Genomic DNA, 26,009 nt, shown 5'->3' with positions numbered 1-26,009 from the left:
AATAATGGACGCTAAATACTCTGCACATCACTCCTGACCAAATTCAGCCGTATTGCCAGCTACTCCCTATCTACTGAGGGCCAAACTCCTTTGCTCCGATGGACACCGCAACCCCGGCTTTCTCCTCGATTGAATCTTCCTCGGATGGCGCAACTCCGACTTCCACGTCGGTTGCCTGCGACTTGGATGGTGGATATACTGCCTCATCAATCTTCGCAGCACCTACGCCGGAGACGTAAGTGCAGATGAGGTAGTAAACCAGGCCTGAAACGGTGAAGCCATAGATGCAGGAGAAGGTATAGATCTTCCAAGCACCTCCGACGTTGAGGTTGGCGTCAATACTCTTGCAGAAACCCGGCAGCAACGGTGCGACCGCGACGAAGAAAGACGTATACGCCCTCCAATTGATACCGATTTTGGAGTATCGGTAGATGCCGTGGCCGTTGTACATCTCGTGGATGTTGAGCTTCTTGTTCACGATAAGGTAGTAGTGACTGCACATTGTCCCGCAAATGGCCCCCATGAACATGCTGTAGCCGGACAAGAAGGCCAACAGTCCGGAGGCGTTTCTGATAATCTGCCATGGGTTCGACACGACACAGAAGATGGAGATGATCAAAGTGGCGCGGAAGATATTGATGTACTTTGGACACAGACCAGAGACTAGCGCACCGGGGTTAGCTCTCACTGACCGAGTTGAATAGCAAGTCCAGGGGAGGCTTACTATCGTTCGAAAATGGATACGTTCCCGCCGCGATCTGGTTACCGATCGTGGCCAACATGAAGCTGAATGCCGTGAAGAACTTGGCGGCACGGGAGTCGAATTTGGCAATAACAGCAGGCATGTACCACTGGAATTCTCCCCACAAATAGCTGTGGGCCGAGGTGACGAAGATGGGCGTCAGGGCCCCCAGCGTTCCAATGACGGGCAATGCAAAGAATTGGTTGTATCCTTTCAGATTGTTCTTGGAGAACCGACTGAAATCCGGGAAGTTGACCGCCATGGAGCTGAAGAGGCCGATGATCGCGTTCAAGCCCGTGAGAGCGGAATATGCTGTGTTCATGTATGTCGAAGTCATTTTGGCATGCCCGGTCACAAGTGGCCCACCTCCCTTTGTGACGATGGCGGCCCACAAGAACAGGGCGAGGAAGGTCGGTGGGACCACGATGCCCTTGATCAGGAAGAGAATCCGGAGCTTCTTGATGGGCATGCAGGCAAGAATCGTCTGAAAGATCCAGTAGATGAACTAGAAGTTTGTTAGTCCAGTGTTTGGACGAAGAAATTGGTTGTGCTCACAAAGCAAAGAAGCCCGGCTGAAGTGATTCCAGCACTCTCGGGCAAGTGATTCGGGAAATTGGCGAAGCTCGGCCAGATCGCCGTGAGACAGTTGTTGAGAAAGTCACCTGCCTGGACACATAGAATTGCCGCTGTCCAGCAATGTCAGCTTGGCGCCCATATCTGCAAAAAGCCACGCGCAGAGTATTTTGGCTTGAGGGTGCAAAAACCACTCTCTCAGGATATCAAAGGGAGGCTTACTCCACATGGCAGCCACGAACGATCGGAGAACAATGACCGGATAACTTCCATACATTCCGAAAATGGAGCGGACGAGTACTGGAAACGGAATGCTGTATCGAGCACCCATCTTTCCGGTCAGAGTCAATGCTCCCGAGCATAAGGCGAAGCCGCAGAAGACGATCGGGATCTAATATGTTGCCACCAGCGTTAGGAAGCCATATTGTGAAGGGTAGAGCTTTGGCATTACGCTCCTCCCACCCTGGGACAGGTTCAAGGTACTCACCGTCTCGCGAGCAGTAAAACCCAAGCTCATGACTGACGACACTGTGGATGCCAACGGAGGCGCAAGCATATCACTGGTCCAGTATGCCCAATAGTCCTATGGAAGAGAAGTCAGTCTTGTAGGTCTAACATCTCTTGTCAAGTCGGCGACAAGGCACATACCAAAGCACCCCAAGTACCTGCACGTGTCTGTTAGCCAGGAACGACATGGATGGAGCCTCTGGGCAGTGGCTGCTGCATTCTAGCGACAAGAGGCACTTACGATTCTCGGGTGTGATAGGGTCAAGATCTGGGTTAGACCAGCGAGAGTCTTGGTAAATGCCCTTCTCCATGGGCACTTGCCAGTGCAGCTGAGGCTCGATCTTGGCCTTGATGCGCTTGGGCGAAAGGCGCTTCGGCGAGAAGCGTTCGGCGGAGAAGTTGACCATCTTGCAGTTGGGATGTTTCAAAGTCAAGGATCCGGTGCACTGAGAGATGCGAGGACTGAAGGATTGAGAAGCTCCAACCAACACCGGGAGGCGAAACAGAGATCTATATAGCTCTTCAGCTCATGGTCTACAGAATCTTCAATCTCCAAGGCTAGAATCTTGCAGGATACACGACACGGGTGGGGCATGCACAGATAGACATGGGCGCCACGAGGGAACAGGGAGATAGGCCCCGCGGCAAGCGGTCGAAGGCCCGCCGTGGTCATCAGATCTTCGGATCCAGGCTCATTCCAGTCTGGAGGGATCAAAATCCGGGGTTGGCGTGATAGTGGACCAACTCAGCACCAAAGATACGGTGGTGATGGGGCGAGCAAGGCGCGATAAAGCCGCCGGCCACGAAAGGGCGCCGCCGGCGAGACCCGTGACATGGGCGTCACGTGGTGTTTGGCTCTGACCATACCGCCGTCGGCCACAAGAGCACCACAGGGTGGAGATGGAGGCAGCGGCCGCCGGCGCCTGAAATATTACAGGCCGGCCGATACAAGGCTAGCCTGTTCGGGTGTATTCGGAGACATCGGCCTTATCAGTTATCATGGCCTCTCGTTGCGCTCCATTGGGAGGCCAGACATTGGCCTGCTTGGTTCAACCACCTCCGGATTTCCCACGTTGTGGTCTGCAAGGTCTTGAGTGTGCTGTATGTTTTCTTGACTAAACGACATCTATGATTGCAACCAGACAACCGTCGGTCCGCGGTGGATGTTTCCAAGGTTCTGTCTCGTATAAAGCCTCACATCTCCGTCAGCCGTAAACCCTGACTCGAGACTTCCTATACTGCTCCAGTCGGGTATACGCTATTTGGGTGATTGTGTTTTTCCAAGCATCAGTACTCAGTCATGGGCATGTCAAAGGACAAGCAAGGCTTCCTCACCATCGAGGCGAAGCCCTACCCCTTTTCCTTCCCCCTCAAACATACCGCGCTACTGGTGATTGACATGCAGCGTGATTTCATCTGTGCTGGAGGCTTCGGCGAAATCCAGGGCGGGAATCTAGAGGCTGTCCAGGCTTCAATTGCTCCAACAAAGCAACTCCTGGACGCGTGCCGAGATGCCGGCATGCACATCTTCCACACTAGAGAAGGCCAGGTCCCCTCTCTGGCGGACTGTCCTTCCTCGAAACTCGTTCGACAGGCTGCCGCTCCGGGCAACACGCAACATCTGAAAGTTATCGGCGACAAAGGTGAAATGGGCCGGCTCCTAGTTCGTGGGGAGTACGGTCATGACATCGTCGACGAGCTGCAGCCACTACCTGCCGAGGTGGTCATTGACAAGCCTGGCAAAGGCTCGTTTTGGAATACTCAGATCCTGCACAAACTGAAAGCTTACGGCATTACCCACCTTCTCGTTTCTGGGGTCACGACGGAATGCTGCTTTTCGACCACGATCAGGGAAGCCAATGACAGAGGTTTCGAGTGCTGTGGCATCGTTCAAAGCACTGCCGGCTATAACTCGGATTTCAAAACCGCCTCGCTCGACATGATATACTGGTCACAAGGCCTCTTCGGGTTTGTTGCGGATCTCCAGCCTGTTCTGGATGTGCTTTCCCCGTGGCAGATCCAGAGCAAAGGAGTCAGCACCCCTCCACAGACACCACCGTCTTGGGATGGAAAGCTCGGAATTGCCGACCTCCAAGCCTCGTATAAGAATGGCCTGTCTCCCCTCGAGCTGGTCAATGCCTTGTTCGATCGGATCGAGAAATATGAGCACATTGATGGGGCGGTCTGGATCCGACGAGAGTCGAGAGAGGCCGTCTTGGAGCAAGCCAGACGCCTCCTCGAGCTCTATCCGGACAAGAATGCGCGCCCAGCATTGTTTGGTGTGCCGTAAGCATTTCCAGAAACCTTGTAGTGGTGGTCCTAAGATGTCTACTTGGAGGATCTACCTCTCCTCGAACGGCTTGCGGAAGCTAACTATTCGACAGTTTCACGGTCAAGGACTCTATTGACGTCCAAGGAGTCGAAACCACCACGGCTTGTCCTCCGTTAGCGTTTGTGGCCACCAAATCCGCCGCGTGCTACCAAAAAGTGGTTGAACAGGGAGCCTTATACCTGGGCAAAGTCAACTTGGATCAATTGGCAACTGGACTGAGCGGGTGCCGAAGTCCGTTTGGTATTACGCACTCCGTTTTTAGCGACGAGCACATATCTGGCGGGAGTAGTAGCGGAAGTTGTGTGAGTGTGGGCGCCGATCTGGTAGGTCAATTATGTTCTCGGGAAGTTTTCGACGTGCGCCACTGACAGGTGGTTCCAGGCAACTTTCTCACTGGCAACAGACACCGCCGGATCTGGTCGAGTGCCGGCCGGCTTCAACGGTGTTGTTGGGTACAAGCCAACGCGCGGCCTGGTGTCTTTTGAAGGCGTGACGCCCGCTTGCTTGTCGCTTGACTGCATTGCCTTCACCGCTAGGACGGTCGAAGATGCCCGCACGCTGTGGCAAATCTGCGAAGGATACGATGAAAGCGATCGCTACGCCAGAGATACGTAAGTTCTGTTTTTCAGCGCTCTGTCAGATGTTCAAACTGGTTTAACAGGGATCTCAGATTCCCCGCCGAACGACACGTCAACTCGCTAGGTGCACAAAGGGAGGCATTTCGATTTGGAATTCCTCCTCCCGAGCTTCTCGAAGTCTGCTCACCGAGCTTTCGAAAACTGTTTAATGAAGCCATTGCACGGCTCCAAGCCATGGGAGGGACTCTGATGCCGATCGACTGGACTCCATTTCAAAAAGCGGGAGACTTGCTCTATGAAGGCACGTTCGTCTCGGAGCGACTGGCTAGCTTACCCGACGATTTCCTAGACAAGAACAGGCAGCATCTGCACCCAGTCATCCTCGAGCTTTTTGAGAAGGTGGTGGCACGACAGAGCACGGCGGTACAATTGTTCAGAGAGCTCCAGGCCAAGGCCCTGTACACCAGACAAGCCACCTCGCAATTCGCATCTGCAACCCAATTAGGGATTGACGTCGTGGTGGTGCCGACGGCGCCGTGGCATCCAACCATCAAGGAAATGCTTGCAGATCCCATCCGGCTGAATGCAAAGATGGGCACCTTTACACATTTTGCAAACGTGTTAGACATGTGCGGCATTGCGGTGCCATCGTCGACATATCAGGAAAGCGAGGCCGGACCCCGGTTGCCGTTCAGCGTGACGTTTCTGGGCAGCCGCTGCTCCGACAGCGAGGTGCTAGGGATTGCCAGCCGATATCAGGAGGCGACGGGGCGGTAGGGCGGGAAGAGGCGCTTTTCTGTTTGACGAACAAGACGATTGCCGACCTTCCTTCTGGTTGTGTTTTTATGATAAAAGAGCGGTGCTGGGTGCATTAGGGCGAGGACGCCCACAGGCCCAATATCGAAGGTTGAAGCGTCTCACCCACGCCCAAGGGCCCGTCTTGTCCCGTCAGCGGCCTGTGGTGCCTGTGCGAGCCACCAAATTCTCCGCTGGCTCACCCACCCCCTTCAGCCCAATGCTGCCAGCCAATCGAGTGGCCGGCTTCCTTATCTCGAGCAGCACTGAAAAACGACACTAGACGGCGCTCTCTGTTATTTCTTACTCAATCAATTGCTGGGCCATTCGCTATACAGGGCTAGACATGACATGTCCTCGACGCCCATTAGTTGCCGGGGCTCCGCTTCCAAGTCTCAGCGTTAGGTCGAGATCTTGCCTTTACCCGTTTTCTGATTCCCCCCCGGGATGCCAGACAAGTCCCAAGTCCTACCAGAGCACAGAAGCTTATCCTGACGCGCTTCAGGGACACAATCGAAATGACTGAGCCCATTCGATCGGAAAGCGAGAAACATAAAAATTACAGCCCCAAAAAGACCAGCCCCAAGATTTGCAAACTGATATGGCACTCTTGTCTTGAGCTCTCTTGTTCTTCTCGCCCAATAAAGGCAGCACTTTGTCCGAAACGAAGTAATGGCCATGCTCTCTACCATGGCGCCTCGCTCCTTCGGTGACCCTACTAATAGTAATGGTTTCAGTCCCTCCTTTGCCGGGCCAGGTCCAGGTAGTGCGAGCGGCACTATGACATCGTCCCCCAGTGCTCGCGTGGGTGATGGGCCGAGCCCCCTAGGCGTTCGACCCGACCGACCGTGTGACGGGTGTCGACGTCGCAAGAGTCGCTGCGTCATCAACCCAGATGCTGCCTCTTGCGTGATGTGCCAATTCCACAAGCAGGCCTGTACCTTTATCGAAGAGGCAGCTCCGCGGCGACGAAAACAGCCCAACAACCCTGGGCCTGGGGCGAGTGCTGCAAACTCCGAGAATGCTTCGGTTGCTTCCCTAGCTCGGCAGAGACGATCGTGAGGGCCCCCCTACTTTCCCACTCTTTATCAAAACCTACCCCTCCCTCGTCCACCCCCATGACCACTGCTCCGGGTCTGCGTATGTTTCCCCCTATCATCAGGCTAAAGCATAGATAACAGAGGTTCCGATGGCAATGGCCACGCCCCACGACGGCAATCTGCTGAATCCATTCGCACTGGTCCTGTCATCGACGATTATGCGAACTTTCAGGGCGAGTCACTACTGAAAAAAACGCTGGGGTACGTATAGTTGTGCTGTGGTGGAAAGTACCTATTCCGCAAGAGCCTTGTCTTTTCTCCTCATCCACGGTTATTTCCCAAAGCTGATATGGTCATGGCTAGGCTGCAAAATCATAGGTATGCCAAATGTAGGTTTGTCCTTGAACACTGTTGTCATTTTCGGACGATCTCAGCACCCTGCGAGTATATATGTATAGAGCTACCCGCTAACGGAGTCCTTGTTAGACATTGGGCCTACCGACGAACATGACTTTGCCCTATTAGATCTTCGACTGTACGACGACATCAAGGGTGAAAGTCCCGCTGATCAAGGTTCTTTCCGCAAAGTCGGACCCAATGAGTTCTTCCACCAATATGCCGACTCCGACTCGCCGAATCATGCTAGAGAGGTCGAGGAGCTCGACAACATCGAGCGCATCGTCGCCCCTCACGGTGAAGCTCTGATCAAACTCTACTTCCGGATAGTCCATCCAAGCTTTCCCATCTTGCATAAGAAGGTTTACTTGGAGAAGTATGGCCGGACCCATCGAGAGTTCTCGCCTCCCTTGCTTGCTGCCGTGTACATCCTGGCTTTGAACTGGTGGTCCTACAGCGCCGAGCTCGCGAAGCAGACAAAGCCAAACGTCGGCGAACTTGAAGACGTCGCCTACCGAACGTTGCAAGACGTCTCACACCGAGCAAAACTATCCACAGTGCAGGCAGGGCTGCTGCTGCTCCAACGACCCGGCAGCAACCAGGCGTGGCAGCTGACTGCTCAACTCGTCGCCATCGGCCAAGATCTTGGGTTGCATCTGGACTGTTCAAATTGGCGAATACCGTCTTGGGAAAAGGGGCTTCGGAAACGACTGGGCTGGGCTCTTTTCATGCAAGACACTTGGTCGGCCTTGATATACGGACGGCCTCCTCACATTTCGTCGACCAATTGGGCCGTGCAGCCTGTGATCAGCAGCGATTTCCCCGAAAGTGCCGCCGACGAGGATGAGGAAGACGGCAGCACCGAGGTCGAAAAGGGCAGGACTCTGTTCAGTGCGATGATCACTCTGACCAAGATGCTTGCCGAGGTGTTGGAGGCGCTCTACTCGCTGAGGTCGGAGATCGAGGTCAAGAATTCCTACGACAGCACCAAAGCCATCCTTGACCGCGCCAAACCGATTCAACTCAAGCTTCGATCTTGGTACGCCGACATGCCCGAGACGCTGCGCATGGACGCCACCAGAGTCGGCAAGCTGAGCTCGGTGGGTTACCTGCACCTGGCCTATTTTGCCACGGAAATCACGCTACACCGACGAATCCTGCGCTCGCTCTCGCACAACACGGACCCGTACATGATCCAAATATGTCGATCCGCCGCAAAAGCCAGACTCATCAGCGCCATGGACTTTTTCAACCGCCTCAAGCCCGAGCACCTCCAGTCGTTCTGGTACTTTGCGTCCAAATTCAACTTCGCCCTCATCGGCACCTTTGCAGGTCTGTGCTTCGTCACCTCAGTGAGCCAGGAGGAGGCAGAGTTCTACCAGAGACGGCTGCAGGAGTACCGGTGGACGCTGAGGGTGTCGAACAAGAGTGCCGAGTTCTTGGAGATTGCCAGCGGCATCCTCGAGTCGGCCGTGGGATCGTTGCTGAAGGCCGCAGATGCCATTGACAGTCGACGATGGTCGTTCCCCATGCTTCAGCAACAGCCTGAGGAAGATACGGCGATGGAGTCGTTCCTTCCCAGTACTGAAGATGCCTTCTATGACACGCAGATGGAGTCGTGATTCATTGACGCTCCCGGATGTTTGCTACAATTCTATACGGGGGGACACGGGGCTCCCATCTGCTCGGAGGTGTGTGCTTGGGCGACTTTCCCAACGCTTCCTGGAGAGTTGGCGGAGCCCATCAGAGGGAATATCGCGTCTCACCAAAAAGGGCGAACGTACCCGAAACCCTGACATGCTCAAAAACGTAACACCCTACGCAAGTGGATGATATCGCACAAGCTCCAGCGGTCTCACCATCGGAATCTCCACGTCAGCACTCCCCCTAAGCAACATCACCACACGCCGCTTTTTGCTGAGGTTGGCACGTGCCTGGCTCGACTTCGGCCACCTCACGCCTCACCGTACGCACTGTGGTACAGGACCGAACGAGCCCTCGGACATATATAAGACTGCGTGAACACGGAGCCTAATACCGGTCCACCATATCTGAGAAATCTTTGCGCAGCCCTGTGAAGCTCAATGGAGTTGTTGTCGGGAGAAGGTGGTGTCGTCACCATCGCCGACCATCACTCACTCCCAGTGGCCTGCCCCTCACTCGTGCAGCGACTTATGGGTCCCAACGAAGACAATTGACCTTCAAGATGCCTTCTTCCAACGGGTGCATCTGCCGTCGGCGGCGGCGGCGGCGGCGGCGGCGGCCAGAAATCTCCTAAAAAGACGCTTTCCGTTACCTCGAGGCGGCCGACTCCCCCACGCCTAAGTACTTGACCAATGTCTCCTTCGAGAGTTTCTGTGATGGCGGGAGAATAAATTGCGCAGGCGGACCCGTCAGCAGTATTCCGTGATGTTGGTCCCTTCGGTTGGCGGGCCAATGAAATCCCTCCTGGTTCTGCAGAATGCCGGTCTACGTTTTTCTCAACGTCCATGTTTGCAGATTCACCTCTATTCTGTCGCCGAACGGGCCAAGCGGGCCAAGCGAAGGGGTACGTATACTACCGTGCTGCAGGCGGTGCGTGGTCTCTCTCTCCACAACGCTCTCGTGGTGCTGCTACGCACAGAAGTTGTAAAGGGAGTTCATTCGTGCAAGATGGTCGATACAAGCAAGATCTAGACAGCAAGGACCGCTATATATACGCGCCCTGCCCGATTATCAATACAGACCCGCCTCTGGTGGTTCTTGGGGCAAAATTTTGAACCACCGGCAAAAACCGTCTTATCATTCCGTGGGTTCACCCCGTGGAGTGAAATGGTTGTGCCTGTCTGACTGTTTTCCAAACTTGGCAGCCAGCAAGAAAAGTATATCTTCGTTTTGATGCTTTGGGGCGGCACAGTCTCATGAACCGCCAATCTAGTGATGATGGCATCAAAGGTGATCCTAGTGTTTGTTGGTGTGGGTTACCATGAACATCGAAGGTTCTTTCGATGTCTTACATAGTTTGTGCCAGAGAGTCATTTATGTAGATGAAAAATTGGCGGTTACTGGGAGACGAAAGGAGGGAGGAGGCCACGCAAAGAAATGTGCCCGGATTGGAAGGAAGACCAAGGGCAACGCAGCCTGGCGTGACATTCGGTACTCCCTTCAAGATAGGGACATTGTCACAAAAACTTCTCACTTTCTTAGTGGACAACGCAGATTTTCAAATAGGTCTCCAGTCTGTTACGTATCGAGTCTTGATATTTTTCGCCGGCCAACGGCCTGTGAGCTGGCCGCCCTTGAGCACGATTACCAGGGCTGGAAACGAGAGGTCGTTTCGACCGCGAGCATGGTCTTGACTGGACATTTGTCGGGAACAGATCGAAGACTGTAAATTCTGAATTAAGGAATGTGGCGCATGTGGGCACCATAGAGTTATCGAGGCCTTCTATCTAAATCTGGAAAAAGATCCAAAAAAAGGAGCAAAAAGCTACTCTCCCTCGGGGAATCGAACCCCGGTCTCCCGCGCTTGTATACGCAAATGACGATATGACAAGCGGAAATCATGACCACTAGACCAAGGAAGACGATTTCACTGGGTTAGAGCCCTGTGACTTGGTTCTGATTGTGGGAGAAAAACGGCAAATTAAAAATACATATTGATGTAATATTTTAGTGGAGGCGGATTACCAGACATGCACGTGACACCGCGCTTATCTTCGCAGAACGGAGTTTCGAGACTTCAATAATATTACAATCCGTGTTTACCTGTGAATTCGATGTCAGGAAGATACCAACAGATTGCATCTCATGACCCATGAATCCAACCATGATGTGAGTGACGCGCTCTCCCTCGTTCTCCTCACAGATACGACTGTCTTGCCTGTCCGTTCGGTTGTGGATATTCCGTTGCACTCGCCAGCCACTGATCCTACATTGTGCCGCTCTTCAGGTGTAATCGAGACAGCTCTTCTTTTGGCTTTGCGATAATCTTGTCCCAGACTGTGGTGGCATCGGCTGCCATCCGCCCCCGTGAAATTCTACCATTACAAGAGCCCTGCGGATTGACGGCTGCGAGAGTGGGCAATCTCACTAGCTCGCCTTCCACATGCTTTAGGGGGTCAGGGATGCTTGGATAATGCATTTGCAGTTGAGACTCCATTTTTGCGAGCCAAAACATGTTCACCGCCCTTTTCAGCCGCCTCGCGTCGGCTTTTGGATGTGGGTGCCGGTAACAGGTCCTCGTTGTTCAGGCCGGCGAAACCATGCTCAATCACGTGCGCCACCTCTCAGATTGATGCAGCGGCCCGAGGATGGTTGGAATAGAAAGTTCTGATGTTGAGATTCTGACGTCGAATCTGTTGTTACACGAGAGGCGGGTCGCGTTCATTCCTAACGTCTCAAAATGCAGACAGCGGTCAAGTCCGTTTCGACTGGCCGACGCAGGCCGACGCTTCTCTCAGCGCTGGCGGGCGCCTTATCCGGATTGATACTCTCCACAGATCGTCACACATGATGCAATTAGCAACTCCAGGGTCGCGGGTCGTAGAATGGCAATACTGATACTTATGTCCTCTCACGCTTCAAAGGCGTGAGATTGCGGAAATGCACGGGCCATACAGTCTCATTCGCGGTCACAATGGCAACCGCAGCGGACGTTGAACTTCACACGGTTCTCAGCACGACATAGCAGAGCCCGCCAGATACCCATACCCACAGCAACGAAGCCTCAACCTCAACCTCGTCGATCCCCGTTCCGGTTGAACAGTATTTGGGCTCGGAGGATGAGGCACCCGCAAACGCTGCAAGGTCGATACCCGAGCGAGGCTACGGTTGGACGATTGTCTCGATTTGTGCGCTCTTGACGTTCTGGTTCAATGAGATCAGCGGCAGCTGGGGAGTCATCCAGGCGGCTCTTTTACGGTCGCAGCTCACCGATACGCCCACGTCGACCATTTCTTTCGTCGGCACTCTCGGACTCGCCTGCGTCGTGGCATTTGGGCTGTTCAGGATCCGTCTGGTTCGCCTTGTTGGCGGACGTACGGCGGCTCTGCTAGGTGTCGCCCTTGTTTTACTAGGCGAGATCTGTTCTTCCTTTACGACATCCAACGTCGGGGGTCTGTTTGGATGCTCGGGCGTGCTCTTCGGTCTTGGTGCCTGCCTGTGCTATTCAATCTCCAACACTCTGCCGACACAGTACTTTACGGCGAGACTTGGCCTGGCTTCTGGCCTGGTCAAGTTCGGCGGCGGCATTGGTGCTACTGTTCTCGCCGTTGTGATTGACGCACTGATTAATCGAGTGGGCATCCCGTGGACATTTCGAATCCTGGGCTTTTGCTCTCTTGCCACAAGTGGACCGGCCGTGTGGTTTATGCAGGAGCGAGTCCCCATTGGAAGGGTCCCCTTTCTTGATCTGTCACTGTTCAAGAATCTGCCCTTTACAGCAATCTTTTGTGCCGGCGCCGTTGGGACATTTGCACTCTTCGTCCCCCCGTTTTTCCTCCCTCTGATCGCACAGCGCATCGGTCTGAGCCCGTCTACCGGGGCCGGACTAGTCGGCGCTTTCAACGCTTGCACCGCCGTTGGCCGGTTCGTCTCGGGCTGGCTCAGCGATTTCATCGGGCCGGTGAATATGTTCTTGTTGGCGATGACCCTGAATGCTGTGAGTATGTTGGCCATCTAGCCTGTTTCCGACTCTCTCGCTCCCCTTGTGGTCTTTGCCATGTTGAACGGCTGGCGAACGGCGGCTTTTTCACCCTTTACCCAGCCGTGGTGGCCAGCACGGCTGCTCGTGTTGAGAACAGCGAGTCCGGCCGCGTGGCGATAGCAATGGGCATGGCCATCTCGGGGTGGACGGGGGGCTACTTGATGGGCGTGTGAGTGTCTCCCTTCTTTTCGCTGCGGTCCTTAGACCTATTGCGGGCTATCTCCTTCAAGCTTCGGGGCTAGGAAGCTCAAAAGGAACACAGCAGGCCAAGTCCCGCGCCTCGATCGATCTGTACAGGCCGGCGATTTTCTACGTTGGCGGCGTTCGCCCTCGCGGCAGCCGGGTGTGTCTTGATTGCGAGACTAAAACTCGAGCACGGCGTGGGTTGAAGCATATTCCACAACAAAGTCCGTTCCTCTTCTCTCTGTATGATAAGTACTCCGTCCCCAGCTGGCTCAATATGTGAGTGAGTTAGTATGGACTCCGTACTGTAGGCAGTAACCAACCTAGAGCCAAGCTCTCAATACTAATAATTAATACGCCTGAATTTGCAGCTGAGAGAAGGCCCCTTCACCCACAACCATGGACATAATTAGGTACACACTTGCGAGTGGCTACAGTGGCTGTTGCGTAAGTACCACCGACCTAGTCTAGCTAATAACATACAGCCCTTTACAAATCTCACATTCCGGAGTGGGGGCCTAATTATGCACACATGGTTCGACCTTCTCACATACATATCTATGTCCTCCGAATCTACCCTGCTAACCAACGGCGCCTGGGGTACGGGATTAATGCCACGACATAAAACTGACTACCTGCTGCCCGCCTGACCAATCGACCAATGCACAACAAATGTAAGCTACAACTCGCTCGCACACTGTCACGGCTATATCAATCACGCCCATTGGCCCGAGCGCGCCTCGCAAAGTTCCCCCGCGCCGAAAGTGCTCGAGTCTCTACTTGATAGGCTCTAGTTGGATTCTTGCCTCGGTTCGAATCAACACATAGCCTCTTTTTTCGCTGGAGCCTGGTGGGGGAGGTGAGTTGGTCTCGAGATGGCTGGGGCCTGAGAAGCTCGGAAGGATTTCTTCGGTTTGTATGCATCATATAAATAAGATAAGAGGAAGACACGGTTGCATCAGGTACGATATTAGATGGTAGAGGAAGGGCAAAGAAGAAAGAGAAGAAAACAAGGAACAACGAAAAGAAGGACGAAGAGGGCCTTAATCTTGGCGGCCGGGTCAAAGACTAGGTATATAAGACTTCACAACCAGTCCAGTCCAGTCCAGACCGGAACATACCAACTCAATTCAATTCAGTCCAGTCCAGCCCAAAGAGAAAGCAAAAATCATGGCCACGGTCCAAGGCCACTGCGACCCGCAGTTCGAACCTGTCAAGCAACTGTTCGCGGAGAAGATCGCCAATGGCGAAGAGCTGGGCGCCTCGCTCGTGCTCAACATCGGCGGCAAGGACGTGGTCGACATCTGGGGCGGATACTTTGACGAAGCCAAGACGAAGCCCTGGGAGTCGGACACCATCACCAACGTGTGGTCGTCGACCAAGACGATTGCGACCTTTGCGTGCCTGGTCGCCCACGAGCGAGGCCTGCTCAACGTCGACGACCCCGTGGCCAAGTACTGGCCCGAGTTCGGCGCAAAGGGCAAGGAGGGAGTCCTGGTCCGCCACCTCATGTCCCACACAGCCGGCGTCGCGGGCTGGGACGACAAAATCACCGCCGAGGAGATCTGTGACGTGCCCATGGCGACAGCCCGTCTGGCCGAGCAAGCGCCCTGGTGGGAGCCCGGCACGGCCAGCGGCTACCACTCAGTCTCCATGGGCCACCTGCTAGGCGAGGTGATCCGGCGCGCGACGGGAAAGCCCATGAAGCAGTTCGTGGCCGAGGAGATAGCGGGGCCCCTGGGCGCAGACATGCAGATCGGAGCCGCCGAGAAGGACTGGCCGCGCGTGTCGCCCGTGACGCCTCCACCGCCCATGGCCTTTGACTTTGCAAAGATGGACCCCAACAGCCCAACGGTCAAGGCATTTAGCAACCCGCCGATGGACGCGCGAGTCGCAATGGAACCCTACTGGCGGCGCGCCGACATGGCGGCCGTCAACGGGCACGCCAACGCGCGCGCCCTGAATCGCATCCTCCGCGCCATCCCCAACGGCGGCACCGTCGACGGCGTCAAGCTCCTCTCCCCGGAGACCATCGAGCTGATTTTCCGCGAACAGGCCAACGGCACCGACCTGGTCATCGGCATGCCCCTGCGCTTCGGTATCGGATACGGTCTCGGCGGCGGCTGCACGGCACAGACCGTGCCCTGGCTGCCGACGGAGAAGATGTGTTTCTGGGGCGGATGGGGCGGCAGCCTAGAGATCATGGACTGTCATCGCAACGTCACCTTTACGTATGTCATGAACAAGATGGGCGAGGGCATTTTGGGCAACGGTCGCTCCAAGGAGTTTGCCGAGCTGGTGTGGAAGATTCTGAAAGAGCAGGAGGAGGCTTGAGCTGGATAGAAACAGCATTTAGAGTGACAAAGGTGATCAGAGCGCAGCAGCACGTAGAAAATGCCTGGCTGATGGGGCTAGCTTGCGGCAATCATCACTTAGCGAACAGCCCATGCGTGAAGCTTTGAACTGTCAGGGGCTCATGTATGGTAGATAGACATCTCCCCTCATCTACGTGGCTAGCCATTCTCCCAACAGGGATACCTGTCCTGATAGGGACGGCTTGTTGCCCTTCCGCTTTTCTAGGAAACAGCAAGGCTGTGACAAGCAGATTGCGCAGCTCTTAAGATTCACATGAATTAAGCGAGGCTTGCGATGGACACGGTTCACTTAAACGGGTAGCCGAGGCTAGGAGGACAGGTGAATTTCGCCTCCCCAGAGCATGTCGACCCGGGCTGAAAAGAATCATGGCTAGTCATACCAAAAGGGCATCCGTCCGGCGATGGAAATGGAGAAGGCAATACGATGCCTAGGTCTCCAGCCATTGCAGCCATAGCCTGAAGCAGGTTCCTGTCGAGAGGTGGCGCCACCGTAGACGTTGAGGTCAGCATGGATGAGTTCAACGTACCGGTTGGCGTCGCATGAGACCCGGCGCTGCCATATTAGTGCGGTCCCCATATGACTTTACGTAATTATCGACTGCGGTATGGATGGGGCAGGTAGGTCGCTTCGTGCGTGGTTTGTACGAAAAAGCCACTGGTGAATTGCTCACCTTAGCCTGGGCAACCGGTCGAATGTCTCGTTTGAGGACATTTACAGGCCGACATGTGTCGGTGTCAACGACCAGAAGAGCTGGAGGAATTCTGCAGGATCAAGCGTTGCCGCTCTTCCTATGCACAAAATCCCGTAAAGTCGTGGATGAACGGCGCCTCGTCAGCTTTCGACAGCATAGTCCACTCTCTTTAGCCAACAAGCTGCAAAACCGCCCCGATAAACTGGACGACTTGCCCAGCCTGCTCGAGACCTGCTCCCAAATCGTCGTAGTTCCGCTTCATACCCTCCCGACCTAGCGTCCTCTTCTTCTGTTCTTCTTGTTCTTCACTTGGGGGTAGCTCCGTAACAGGTGCGTCACCACTTACTTCATGCTCCACCCCGGCACAGACAAGGTTGAGTTTCCATTTCAGACGATATTTAACGAAAATATTGTATGTCGAGAATGTAGGGTAGACTTGGCGTTTAAAGGCGACCGGTGGATGAAAAAGAGTGGATGAGGCAGAGCAGCCTAGAAAGATGGCGGCATGTTGACCCATGTCCAGAGCGTGTGGACAGCGAGCGGCGGCGGCGGGATGAAGTGACCGCCAGCTTTTCCTGTCAAAAGATGACTTCAGTTTCTTCAGGAGCGGCCCAGGTGTTCATGGCTGGTGTCAATCGTGAGGTTGTCAATGCGGTACCACTTGAAGCCTGGGATGAAAAGACTGGTCCCGATTGTATCTGCTGTAATGCCGGTTCCATGATCGGTAGGTCGACAGGTTTGGGGGGCCCCCTGAAATCAAAATTGAAAGTGTGGTTCTTCTCTGCGTCAGAATCCCACATCAGGCCGGGGACAACGGATACCGACCTCACCCTTTAGGCTCAGTTCCATATTGACAACTTTGACTGGAGGAAGAGCGGATAGTGGTTTTAACCCCGTCCAAGTCCGGGATGAGATAGACCTTCAATGGGAGAGGCTTGGGATGCTCTAACTGGATGACCGTCGGATACTCGACTTTGACGACATATGTGTAGCGAGGCGTCTTGGATGAGCGAAAGAACATGGTTGAATTCTGACGGAATGTAAGAGACGTCGGTACATACTCAGGAAGTAAGATTGGCGTTTTGATAACCTTGCAAAGTGTTCTCGTTTGCATTTTGAAATCCTAGATCAGGACAAGCACCGACTTTTATCGCACATACAGAGGATATGTCACCGTCCTGCCTCCGCATCCGGCATGCAAGACATATTCGATATACGCTTCGACAGTCTTTCCTGATATGGCGGACGCAGAGTTATAGTACATGATAGATGGCAGTGCATGATGGGTCACCTCAATGTCTTTGTGTGCAGGAACCGAAAATCATGTCGAAATTCATAGCAGTCCTGCCTTGTTGCAAATCCTGCTTGTGATGTTTCTGGAAGGGCCAGGTATGGTGGCCGCCATCATTGCAGGTGACGTTGTACTTCGATTTGGCACGGCCTAAGAGCTTCAAACGCACTGCTGAGCATAGCGATTGTCGCTCGGGAAGTTCCTCGCAAGTCACGTATCCTGTGAGCGTGTCGCCTGGAAAATATGCTGGTTGAGTATCGTCAAGCTCAACTGCCAGCTGGGCAGAGGATTTCGGGGCTGTTCGGGGCATCGCAGTAAGCGATGGAACCAAAGGCACGATTTGCCTAGTCGTTGCTGGCTTTGGTGAAGATATTCCCGATTTTGACGATATGGTCAATTATCGGTTGGATGAATACATCCAGGGTTGAAGATACTCGGTTATCATCTGTTCAAATAAACCTACCATCGACATTGTTCATCATTGATTTAACGCCTGGGTAGCTTGAAACTGGACATGCTTGGTAGTCTTCCCTTGAGCGTTTCGTCGGTGTTGCACTTTTCAGCGCCAAATGGAACATCCCAGCCATGGTCACGTCGGGGCAATACGACCTGGGCAAAGGCTAGATATTCAGACAGGTGAGTTCGGCTGGTCTACCGGGGTAAATTGCGTTACAGTGAGATCGGATGGGGCCCCTGAAAACTAAACCAGAGACGATGACAGACTTGCTTGGGAATATTGCTTGCAATGCAACCAGTTCAACGGAAAGGGGTATCAAGAGTCCGCCACCTAAATGCACCCATCAAGCGCACAGTATGTGTGTATGTGAGTATAATATATTTACAAGAATTGGAGATATCCGTGTTGTGTAAGCACACACTTATGCCGTGTCTCGAATCCCGATAGATGCTGCAGTGCGATAGGAGAGCATTGCAATTGTCCAACTCACACTGAGAGGACGCTGCAAAACAACCAACCGAACTTGGCCAGACGAAGACCCATCTCCTTCAGTAATTCGTCCGCGAAAAAAAATGTTGTCGACGGCTGCAGCAAATTATACCGACGCCCTGTAGTGCCAAACACTGAGAAACCTGGTATTAAGGGCCAAGGCATCGTTCTCAATCCCAACTTCCCGGTATCCTGATCTGTCATGCTCAGGCTAGTCTTCCTGTAGGCTCAGCCTTGTGTACAATTGACACGATATTGGTTCATCTGAGGAATGTGCCAAGCGCGCTCTTGACCATCTGCTCGACATATTCCTTCGATTTTTGATGTCCAAATCACTTGGTCCTTTGGGCCTCTCCAGCAGCCCTGCCACTGCCAGCTCTGGAGGGGAAGTGGTGGAATGAAGTCACTATATCAGAGTCGGTCGGGTACAGAGGGATAAGCTTGCTGATACCAATCCGCCAGCGGCATGCAATGCCAATAGAGAGCTGTTGAAATGAAGATCGCATCGACCTTGAAGGAGCAGGTGACGTCCGTTGTCGACGCCTGACAGACAACGGGATAGGGAGGCACCATGGGGTCGGCGAGCAGCAAGGAGCTTCAGAGCGGACCCGACATGGGAAATCGTCGACTCTCATTTGCATCAACAGACCAAACGAAGTTGAGGGCCGCGATTAAGTAATCCTCTTGGATGAGGTTCCCTTTTTCAGGATGCGATTCAGATGGGCTCCGCGGGCGGCTTCTGCAGCCGAGCAGCTGCGTTCCTCAGACTGCGTTCCTGCAGACTCTTGGAATAAAGAAATCCCGCCATATGGTTGTGTAGATCGTCATAAGTGGTGTAGCCGAAATAGCGGCAAATATGCAGCGCTCGAAGCGCGAAGAATCCCTCCTCTGGCTGACCCTCGGCCGACCAGCATCCAGTGAGCAGCGACCACAGGACAAATCTGGCTTGTAGCTCACAAAAAGGGTCGAGACGAGCATTAGGGTCCAGTGGAGTACATTCTTCCGTCCAACCTATGGCAGGACACCAAAATTTCAGGGCGTACTGCATTGCCCCTTGGAGCCGCTGCACGTTGGCCTTGGCTGTTTGGAAGCCGATCAAGGTACAGGCGTGAGTCATCAGGATCATCAGAGACAGTCTGACACATTCAGTGCACTTGCACATCAGGTCCATGGCTCCAATGTTGCGGTCCGGGGCAATGGCGAGAAGCGCACGAAGTACAGCTCTGGCTTTCCGGCACAACCATTCCGCATCGAAACATACCGCCAGGGGAGATAGCCACACCACCTTTGCTATCTCGATGCAGTCAACCAAGTCTGACACGATGCGACCAAGGTCCCACGGGAAAGCACCCATTTTTAAGGCCTGGACAAATTGAGACCCCATTCGTATATCGAGCGTGGCGGCAAGATCGGCAATGGCGTCGGTGATGCCCATGGAGCCTTTGGGACCACGGGCTACAATCAGTGAAGTCGGGTTGGGATAGCCAAAATACTCCAGATTCAAGGCCTCTCTCCGAAGGATTGCCATTCGTTCAGGAAGCATTGGACCGGGGTCAAATGTGAACGGTAAGACGGGACGTCCGGCTGTGGACAGAGAAAGTTGATTATCCACGTGAGCAGCCGTCTCCGAGATCCACCGGTCAAGAAGCTGGCTGGGATCCAGCAGATGCAACAGCTTCCCAACAATCTGGAGGTGTTTTCTGACATCGTCATACCGGCCATACTGGATTTCGTTGACGCACAGAAAGAGGATGTCCAGTATGGTTTGTTTATCGACGTCTCCTGAGCGGGAGCAACGAACCAATTCCTTCCGGAGGTAGTGAGAGGCTTTCGCTCTAATCGCTTGAGGATCGTCGGCAGTGGGTGACATATCGAAGACATGCTTCATCCGGGCAAGCATGGCTGCCATCAATGAATAAAGGTGATGCTCCTTGTAGACGCTCCGCTGGACAACCGTGCCAATGGGAAATTGACTGATGGTGGACCGCACATGCTTGGGCAGAAAAGCCAACTTGTAGTTGTTGCCTGCGTAGGCGTAAATTTGCAGGGTGTGCTGCAGGACGACGTGGATTCTAGGGGTAATCCGGACTGGAGTACTCCTGAAAGGATCAATGCAATCATAGGAGGTGAAATTCGCCCTGTAGACAGGTGATGACAGCTCGAGGGCTCCTTCATCTTCAAACCGAGGTTCGTCATCGTCAAGATCTGGATCGCTGCCGCCGGCTAGGACATGCACCGAGAGCGGCTTGCGAGGCCGTGTTTGTGCGATCGGAGGCAATTGCACAGATGCCGTGTCGATCCAGGGTGAAAAGATCTGACGGGCTGGCGTGGAATCCTGCGAAGGTGATCCCGCTGCCAGCTCCTCGTTGGGCGATGACACCGGAGAGGATTCATCACTGCTTGAGCTGGAGTTCTCCGTCAGCTTGGGCGAAGGGTGACTGGGCCGCAACCATTTCTCTGATGTCCCAAAGCAAGGAAAGGACGATTAGCAAAACTCACCCTTGGCCGGTCTCTTTCCGGTGCCACCCATCCAGAGCGATGCGGCGGGCCGAAGAACAATTGGAGCGAGCAGAGGTGATTTTCTGAGCTTCGACCTTGCGGCTCCGGAAATGTTGGGCGTGGCGATTTATCTGTTTGGCGACCGCGCCATCGCTTTTCGAAAGAGACTTGGACTTGGGATTCTTGTTGACGAAGAGAAAGACCTGGCCCTCAGTGCGATCCGATCCGCGCGGCTTCTTCATTATCGGTGCGATAAGTGAGAGACGCTCATGCTAGGCCAAGAGGTGACGCAGCGGGAATCAACACCGTAGCAAGGCGGGTCATGCAAGATTCGCACCCCCTCGGAACAAAACCCCCGGCCGACTGAAAAAGGGCGCAGTGCAGAATTCCTCTCAATCGATGGACATATGACGGGCAGCCGACGACGACGTCTGATTGATGATGGTGACTTATATCCCTTCCAAAAACTGGGGGTTCAGAGGAAAGAGTTGGAATTGGGAAATTCTGGGGTCACAAAAAAGAGTGCCCCAGTTTGCGTGCCAAGAATGAATCGGAAGGAAGGATGGAAGGAGGGAAGGGGGGGAGGAGGGACAAGAGGAGGGAGAGGGGCGTTCGGTCAATCAGTTCAGTCGGTTGGTGAAAAGGCAAGGATGATACATTCAACAGAGCAAGGGGGGAAAGGATAAAGGATGGGACGAGACAGAAAAAATCAACCTAGGCATTAAAGAAGAAATAGCCGGCGAGCGGGAGCAAGCAGCGGCTAGCAGCGAGGAGTAACAACAGCAACAGTAGCAGCAGTATTGAGTTCAGCTGTGGCACAGGCACCCAACAGGCAAGGAAGGGCGACGGAACAAGAGGACACAACGATGGAGGTTGCTGATGCTGATGATGGGGTTCACTAGGTCATGCTCATGCACCGCCATCGGCGCCATCACGTCAGTTTCGCCTTTTCGCTCAGGTTGTTCCGGGGAGGGGAAAGAACAAGGTGCTAGGCTTCCTAGGTGGATCGCCGCTCTGGCCCGGGCTTGCACCACCTAGAGTTAGCACCCCTGGGTTCGATGGGCTGGCTCCTAACTCCCCCAGCTTAGCCAGAGACTGGGTATGGGAGAAGGCGCCCAAGCTTAAGCTGCCCCAAGCCTGTTAAGAAGGTATAGGTAATCCGGAAGACGCCTTCTTAGGGCCCTGGCATACCGAGTAGTCTGGCACCCACTGACCTTTACCTGGCTCCCCTGCCTAGTTAACTTGTTTGGCGAGGGTTTGGCGATGGTTTTAGCTAGCCTCTATGCGGAAACTGTATAAGCGAGCGACCCTCAGAAAACAACCCCCAACCCCCCTACCTTGCCTATTACCTACCTGGTTGTCTCTGGCATTTTGTCTCCGGTATTTTTGTCTCCAACACACCCCCTCGCCGGCGTACAGGTTGACCCATAAAAATACCTATACGCTTGCCGAGAAATGCATGCTGATGACCAATCACACAGCGATAATGCCCCATGAAAAGTGGAGGAGTGAGAAGCATCACGGCAAGACGGCTCTTAGAGGTAGGTGAGAACGCGCTGGTTAGGTCATGTCAGACGGCAATATGAGAGCAGTTGAGAGTAATGAGCTCCAGGGGCCTTCTTGCTACTTACTCGGTCAGCCGGTGCAATTGGAAAGCAGAACCTCTTTTACCTTTGGCCTCTCTAGGTCCCGCGAAAACTGACATACCTCACCCTTTCATGCTGACTACAGGTGCTGTCCACCACTCGACTGCCCATTGATCCTGCAGTTAACTTTCGGCCATGACCTCGTATTAGTCGCCTCTCCTCTCAACACTGACTAACCCTCCAAGTTGTCACATTTTGGTTGGCTATCGCACGAGAACTCACCGCTTTCAGAGGCACTACACGTCCCCTAGATTGCTCGAGAGTTCCCGATCGGTGAGCTCTATAATCGATTACCACGATCTTGCTAGCCTCCCCTGGCAAGTATACAGGACTCTAGCAGGCAATAACATCAAGCACCGAGAGAGCCAGAGGGTTAGAGGGCCTCTTTGCACCCCCAAAGTCTCAGAGGGACTGACGAACACGATCTTTGGGCTGCATTGCTTCTTCCTCTTCGTTTGTCATCGACCACCCGATCTCGGGTGACAAAGCCAAAGGACTTGTCTTGCACTGGGAAGAGACATTGTGCTCATTGGATGATGACAGCTGTGCACAGCTGTCAGAGGACCAGCTGTCGGCCGGCAATGTGGAGAGACGCTTGCATTACCGACTGGCAGCGCATTCAAAACAGAGCCTACCCGATATGGGTTCGAATAGCGAAGATCTTCTTGGTTGGATCCCCCTGATGAGCATCGACATCGCCAATAACTGGTGTTCGGCATTTGGGTTCCCCGAGAATTTGAATTCGTCCGGGGGGTGTTGTCCCAGCAGGGACGAGTACAAAGCCTCACGGATGCTTTTTCTCGTGGACCGGAAACTCTCAGTAGCGTCGAATATGGAGACACCAAACGTCATGAAACTAAGACGTCCAGGGCCAGCACATCTTAATTACCGGTCATCCTCAAGCGGCTTATAAATGTCAGCCTTGTAGTGCGTGACTTTGCTATCACGTCCATCGAACCATACACGACACATCAATGCTGTGGGAGCGCTTGTTTGCGGATTGCAACATATCTAAACTGTAAAGTCATTGTTGTTACTATTCGGGCAAGCTCATTATGAAGCCCTGCCCTACGTTCCTGCACGCACATCCATGGACCTTGCCCAAACTGCCCTGTAGCAGCCAAACGCAAGTCAGCAGCACGATCCGCCTTCCAAGTCGGACTGAAAATACATGGATGACGTTGTATCGCGTGTCTAAGCGGCGAATGCGGTATGGAAGGGTTCCAGGAGACACCCGAGAGGCAGTCTCCTAGGATGGCATTTGTGGCACCAGTGGATGGAGAGGATTCAGCAGTGCCTGTTGGGTAGTGACTGCCCATGTCAGGGACGAACTAAGCGAGTAAGCGCCCATGTCAACCATCCGCTTCAGGCGTACCATGTTCCCTCTGGTCGTGGATCAAATAGCATTGGTGGCATAATTGTCATGTCTGACAAACTGTCCCAGCGCTGTCTGCTGAGAGTTCCATAACTAGTAATGTCTCCTGGGGGGTGTTGAGAGCGGTTTGTTTAAACCTTGGAGCCGCCTGATGAGCCCCAGGATGTGCCCAGAACGACCGGCGAATCAAGCATATCGTGCCATGACCTGGGCCGACGCGGAGAGCTGCCATGCAGGTGCTTAACCAAACAAGGTATTCGGTGGCCTCAACCCGGATGGACTTTTGGCCGCCTCAACTGTGGAGTAGCAATCGGAATTCCTTCAGAGGATTCCTTTTGATTTTCTGGTGGTCTAGTCGTCTTATCACCTATCACTGACGAGCTTCTGTTTCGTGAATCCTTGCTCAAAGATGATTAATTGGATCTCTAGTCGGATCTTCGGCTAGGCCCTTACTGAAACAAAAGGGACTGCGTGAACTCGGAGCCTAGCGGATCGCCTCTATCCTCTTGTACAGCAACAGTGGTCATGGTTCATGTTGACTCATACCCAGTCGCAGATCCAGCCCTGGTCCTCCTATGTAGGGCTCCCTCAAACCCGGCCAGGTTGATATTTATGGAACTCTGGATATTTGAACGCGCAAGCACCATTTGCCACATATAGCGGCATGGGCCATCATGTTACCGCGCTTGATAAAGACAGTGTTGCATGTGGACCTGGATAAATGGTGAACTTATGTGTCAGCAGTGGAAAGAAAATAGTGCTGCTGGTGGACGAAGACAGTCTACGCCTTGCAGGAAGGCCGATACCATAGACCGACCTCCGATGGTCGGGCCGGTACGGAGTGCACTCGTGCATTCTCAAAAGAAATTTATTTCGATATGCTTTGATCCATAGGGCTGCAACCCTATTCGATGTTCTGCGCAGGGTCGACGCTATAGCCCTGGGTAAGTAATGGGCTTGCCTTTGGTAAGAAACATGCTTCGACAGTCATCTGTTCGTGGAGAGGACTAATCAACACGCATCAGTTTCAGCTGCTCTGTTGCCTTCGTATATGCAAGCGACGGGACTCCATGCAGACCACAACATGGCCGAATTGTTGTCGCGCCTCTTTCTTCCAAAAGCTTGATTGCTGGCAAAGCCGTGGTGTTTGTGAGCCCTTCAAGGGCAGGTATTTGAGCGCGCCCATTAACGCTGACTCGAGGTTTTTGTTGTCCTCCCGAAGTCGTTCGTATACCCGGATACCTTTTTCAGAGGCCTACCCTCCCCTTTCAGACCAACCAACACACCAGGTTTTAAGCCAGCATATGCCAAATCTGGCTCCAGGGCTCAAATGATCCTCCGAGCTCGCCGAACACCATGGACTTAGCTCTATCAAAGCGTATTGCAACATTGAATTTTCGAGTCTGCACGAGGCGATCTTCACATGGCTGTCTACCAGAGGTACCTATATGCATCGAGGGCTTCAGATACTCGATGCAGATGACCCTGCAAACCGCGCTGCGGGACACAGAGACTGGACGATCTTTTGAGCGTGACGATCACACCAATTTAAGGAAGATTTTGCGAGAGAAGTGCCTGCTCAGCCATTCCTGGCTGAGGTGTGAGGAGTGAAGACGCCTGAGACCCGACTCAATCATGCGGGATGTCGGCATTTATAACCGAGTCTACCACTCTTGGACCGGTTTGATAATGCACCAGATTTCAGGAACCTTTGCAATTCAACAGCCACAGCAGCACGAGCTAAATCAACCGTCGCATTCGGTCGTCCTAGACCTGCCGGTCCAGGAAGCTTCCAATATCCCACTGAGGACCGCTTGTGCTCCATCGATAATTTGCTTCCCTTTCGGCAAACCCCCAAATGTGCCAGCACTTGTGCAGCGCATCTAAAATCGTACGGATGCCGCAAAACTTCAAATTTATTCTTGGAGTTGCCTCCAAGCATATACAAGAGCGGTCAATGCTTGAGGCTGAGCCGCAAACTGTCTGCCTCGCCTGCATGATCCTGGCAGATCATCAAGCGTGAGTTCCACGGGGGCGGACGGGGAAGGTCGGGTTTGTCGTATGGTCGGTCCACGCCATGCTTTCTGGGCGGAACGTTTGGGCAGACTGCTGCAATTAGACCCATGTCTCTGTGAGACAAACATCCGATATTTCTGTTTCCATGGCGTTCGGCAGTGGGAGTCGCGTGGTAAAGAAAGGACGAACCTGGACTTGACGCTGGCTTCGGCTTTTATTATGGCGTTTTCGACTCTCTGCTGACATGTGAATGAAAAAACGTTAGTTCGTTGGCAGCAATACACCTTTCAGCTCAATACTCAGCAGCCCTACCTTCTCCATCGACCCGTCAGGTTAC

At 53.6% G+C, this 26,009-nt stretch overlaps 8 protein-coding genes and 1 non-coding gene across 9 annotated transcripts; 4 read left to right on the top strand and 5 right to left on the bottom strand.

Annotated features, from left to right (window-relative positions):
• Window positions 1-70: 70 nt before the first annotated feature.
• On the bottom strand, window positions 71-2,229 carry Z519_09076 (uncharacterized protein; the record flags this gene model as incomplete). Its single annotated transcript, XM_016766801.1, has 7 exons — window positions 71-663; window positions 725-1,247; window positions 1,298-1,428; window positions 1,538-1,706; window positions 1,803-1,898; window positions 1,964-1,980; window positions 2,064-2,229. 7 exons carry the CDS (start codon window positions 2,227-2,229, stop codon window positions 71-73), a joined length of 1,695 nt encoding a protein of 564 aa, XP_016617099.1.
• An 893-nt stretch (window positions 2,230-3,122) lies between these two features.
• On the top strand, window positions 3,123-5,509 carry Z519_09075 (allophanate hydrolase; the record flags this gene model as incomplete). The annotated part of the gene is made up of 4 exons (XM_016766800.1): window positions 3,123-4,108; window positions 4,207-4,477; window positions 4,536-4,765; window positions 4,825-5,509. 4 exons carry the CDS (start codon window positions 3,123-3,125, stop codon window positions 5,507-5,509), a joined length of 2,172 nt encoding a protein of 723 aa, XP_016617098.1.
• Window positions 5,510-6,217: 708 nt separating this feature from the next.
• On the top strand, window positions 6,218-8,585 carry Z519_09074 (uncharacterized protein; the record flags this gene model as incomplete). The annotated part of the gene is made up of 4 exons (XM_016766799.1): window positions 6,218-6,585; window positions 6,709-6,828; window positions 6,931-6,956; window positions 7,054-8,585. 4 exons carry the CDS (start codon window positions 6,218-6,220, stop codon window positions 8,583-8,585), a joined length of 2,046 nt encoding a protein of 681 aa, XP_016617097.1.
• Window positions 8,586-10,435: 1,850 nt separating this feature from the next.
• Z519_09073 lies at window positions 10,436-10,529 on the bottom strand. Its single transcript has one exon. It is a non-coding gene; the product is annotated as a tRNA-Asp (tRNA).
• A 1,052-nt stretch (window positions 10,530-11,581) lies between these two features.
• Window positions 11,582-12,822, top strand: Z519_09072 (uncharacterized protein; the record flags this gene model as incomplete). Its single annotated transcript, XM_016766798.1, has 3 exons — window positions 11,582-11,599; window positions 11,633-12,608; window positions 12,710-12,822. The coding sequence occupies 3 exons, from the start codon at window positions 11,582-11,584 to the stop codon at window positions 12,820-12,822; spliced, it is 1,107 nt and encodes a 368-aa protein (XP_016617096.1).
• A 1,180-nt stretch (window positions 12,823-14,002) lies between these two features.
• Window positions 14,003-15,166, top strand: Z519_09071 (uncharacterized protein; the record flags this gene model as incomplete). The annotated part of the gene is made up of 1 exon (XM_016766797.1): window positions 14,003-15,166. One exon carries the CDS (start codon window positions 14,003-14,005, stop codon window positions 15,164-15,166), a length of 1,164 nt encoding a protein of 387 aa, XP_016617095.1.
• Window positions 15,167-16,068: 902 nt separating this feature from the next.
• Z519_09070 (uncharacterized protein) lies at window positions 16,069-16,416 on the bottom strand (the record flags this gene model as incomplete). The annotated part of the gene is made up of 1 exon (XM_016766796.1): window positions 16,069-16,416. One exon carries the CDS (start codon window positions 16,414-16,416, stop codon window positions 16,069-16,071), a length of 348 nt encoding a protein of 115 aa, XP_016617094.1.
• A 61-nt stretch (window positions 16,417-16,477) lies between these two features.
• Window positions 16,478-16,920, bottom strand: Z519_09069 (uncharacterized protein; the record flags this gene model as incomplete). Its single annotated transcript, XM_016766795.1, has 2 exons — window positions 16,478-16,649; window positions 16,730-16,920. 2 exons carry the CDS (start codon window positions 16,918-16,920, stop codon window positions 16,478-16,480), a joined length of 363 nt encoding a protein of 120 aa, XP_016617093.1.
• A 1,931-nt stretch (window positions 16,921-18,851) lies between these two features.
• On the bottom strand, window positions 18,852-20,877 carry Z519_09068 (uncharacterized protein; the record flags this gene model as incomplete). The annotated part of the gene is made up of 2 exons (XM_016766794.1): window positions 18,852-20,541; window positions 20,636-20,877. 2 exons carry the CDS (start codon window positions 20,875-20,877, stop codon window positions 18,852-18,854), a joined length of 1,932 nt encoding a protein of 643 aa, XP_016617092.1.
• Window positions 20,878-26,009: the final 5,132 nt, after the last annotated feature.

The sequence above is a fragment of the Cladophialophora bantiana genome (genome assembly GCF_000835475.1).
Source record: "Cladophialophora bantiana CBS 173.52 unplaced genomic scaffold supercont1.14, whole genome shotgun sequence".
Taxonomy (NCBI): Eukaryota; Fungi; Ascomycota; class Eurotiomycetes; order Chaetothyriales; family Herpotrichiellaceae; genus Cladophialophora; species Cladophialophora bantiana.
This window is presented reverse-complemented; position numbering and strand designations above follow the sequence as displayed.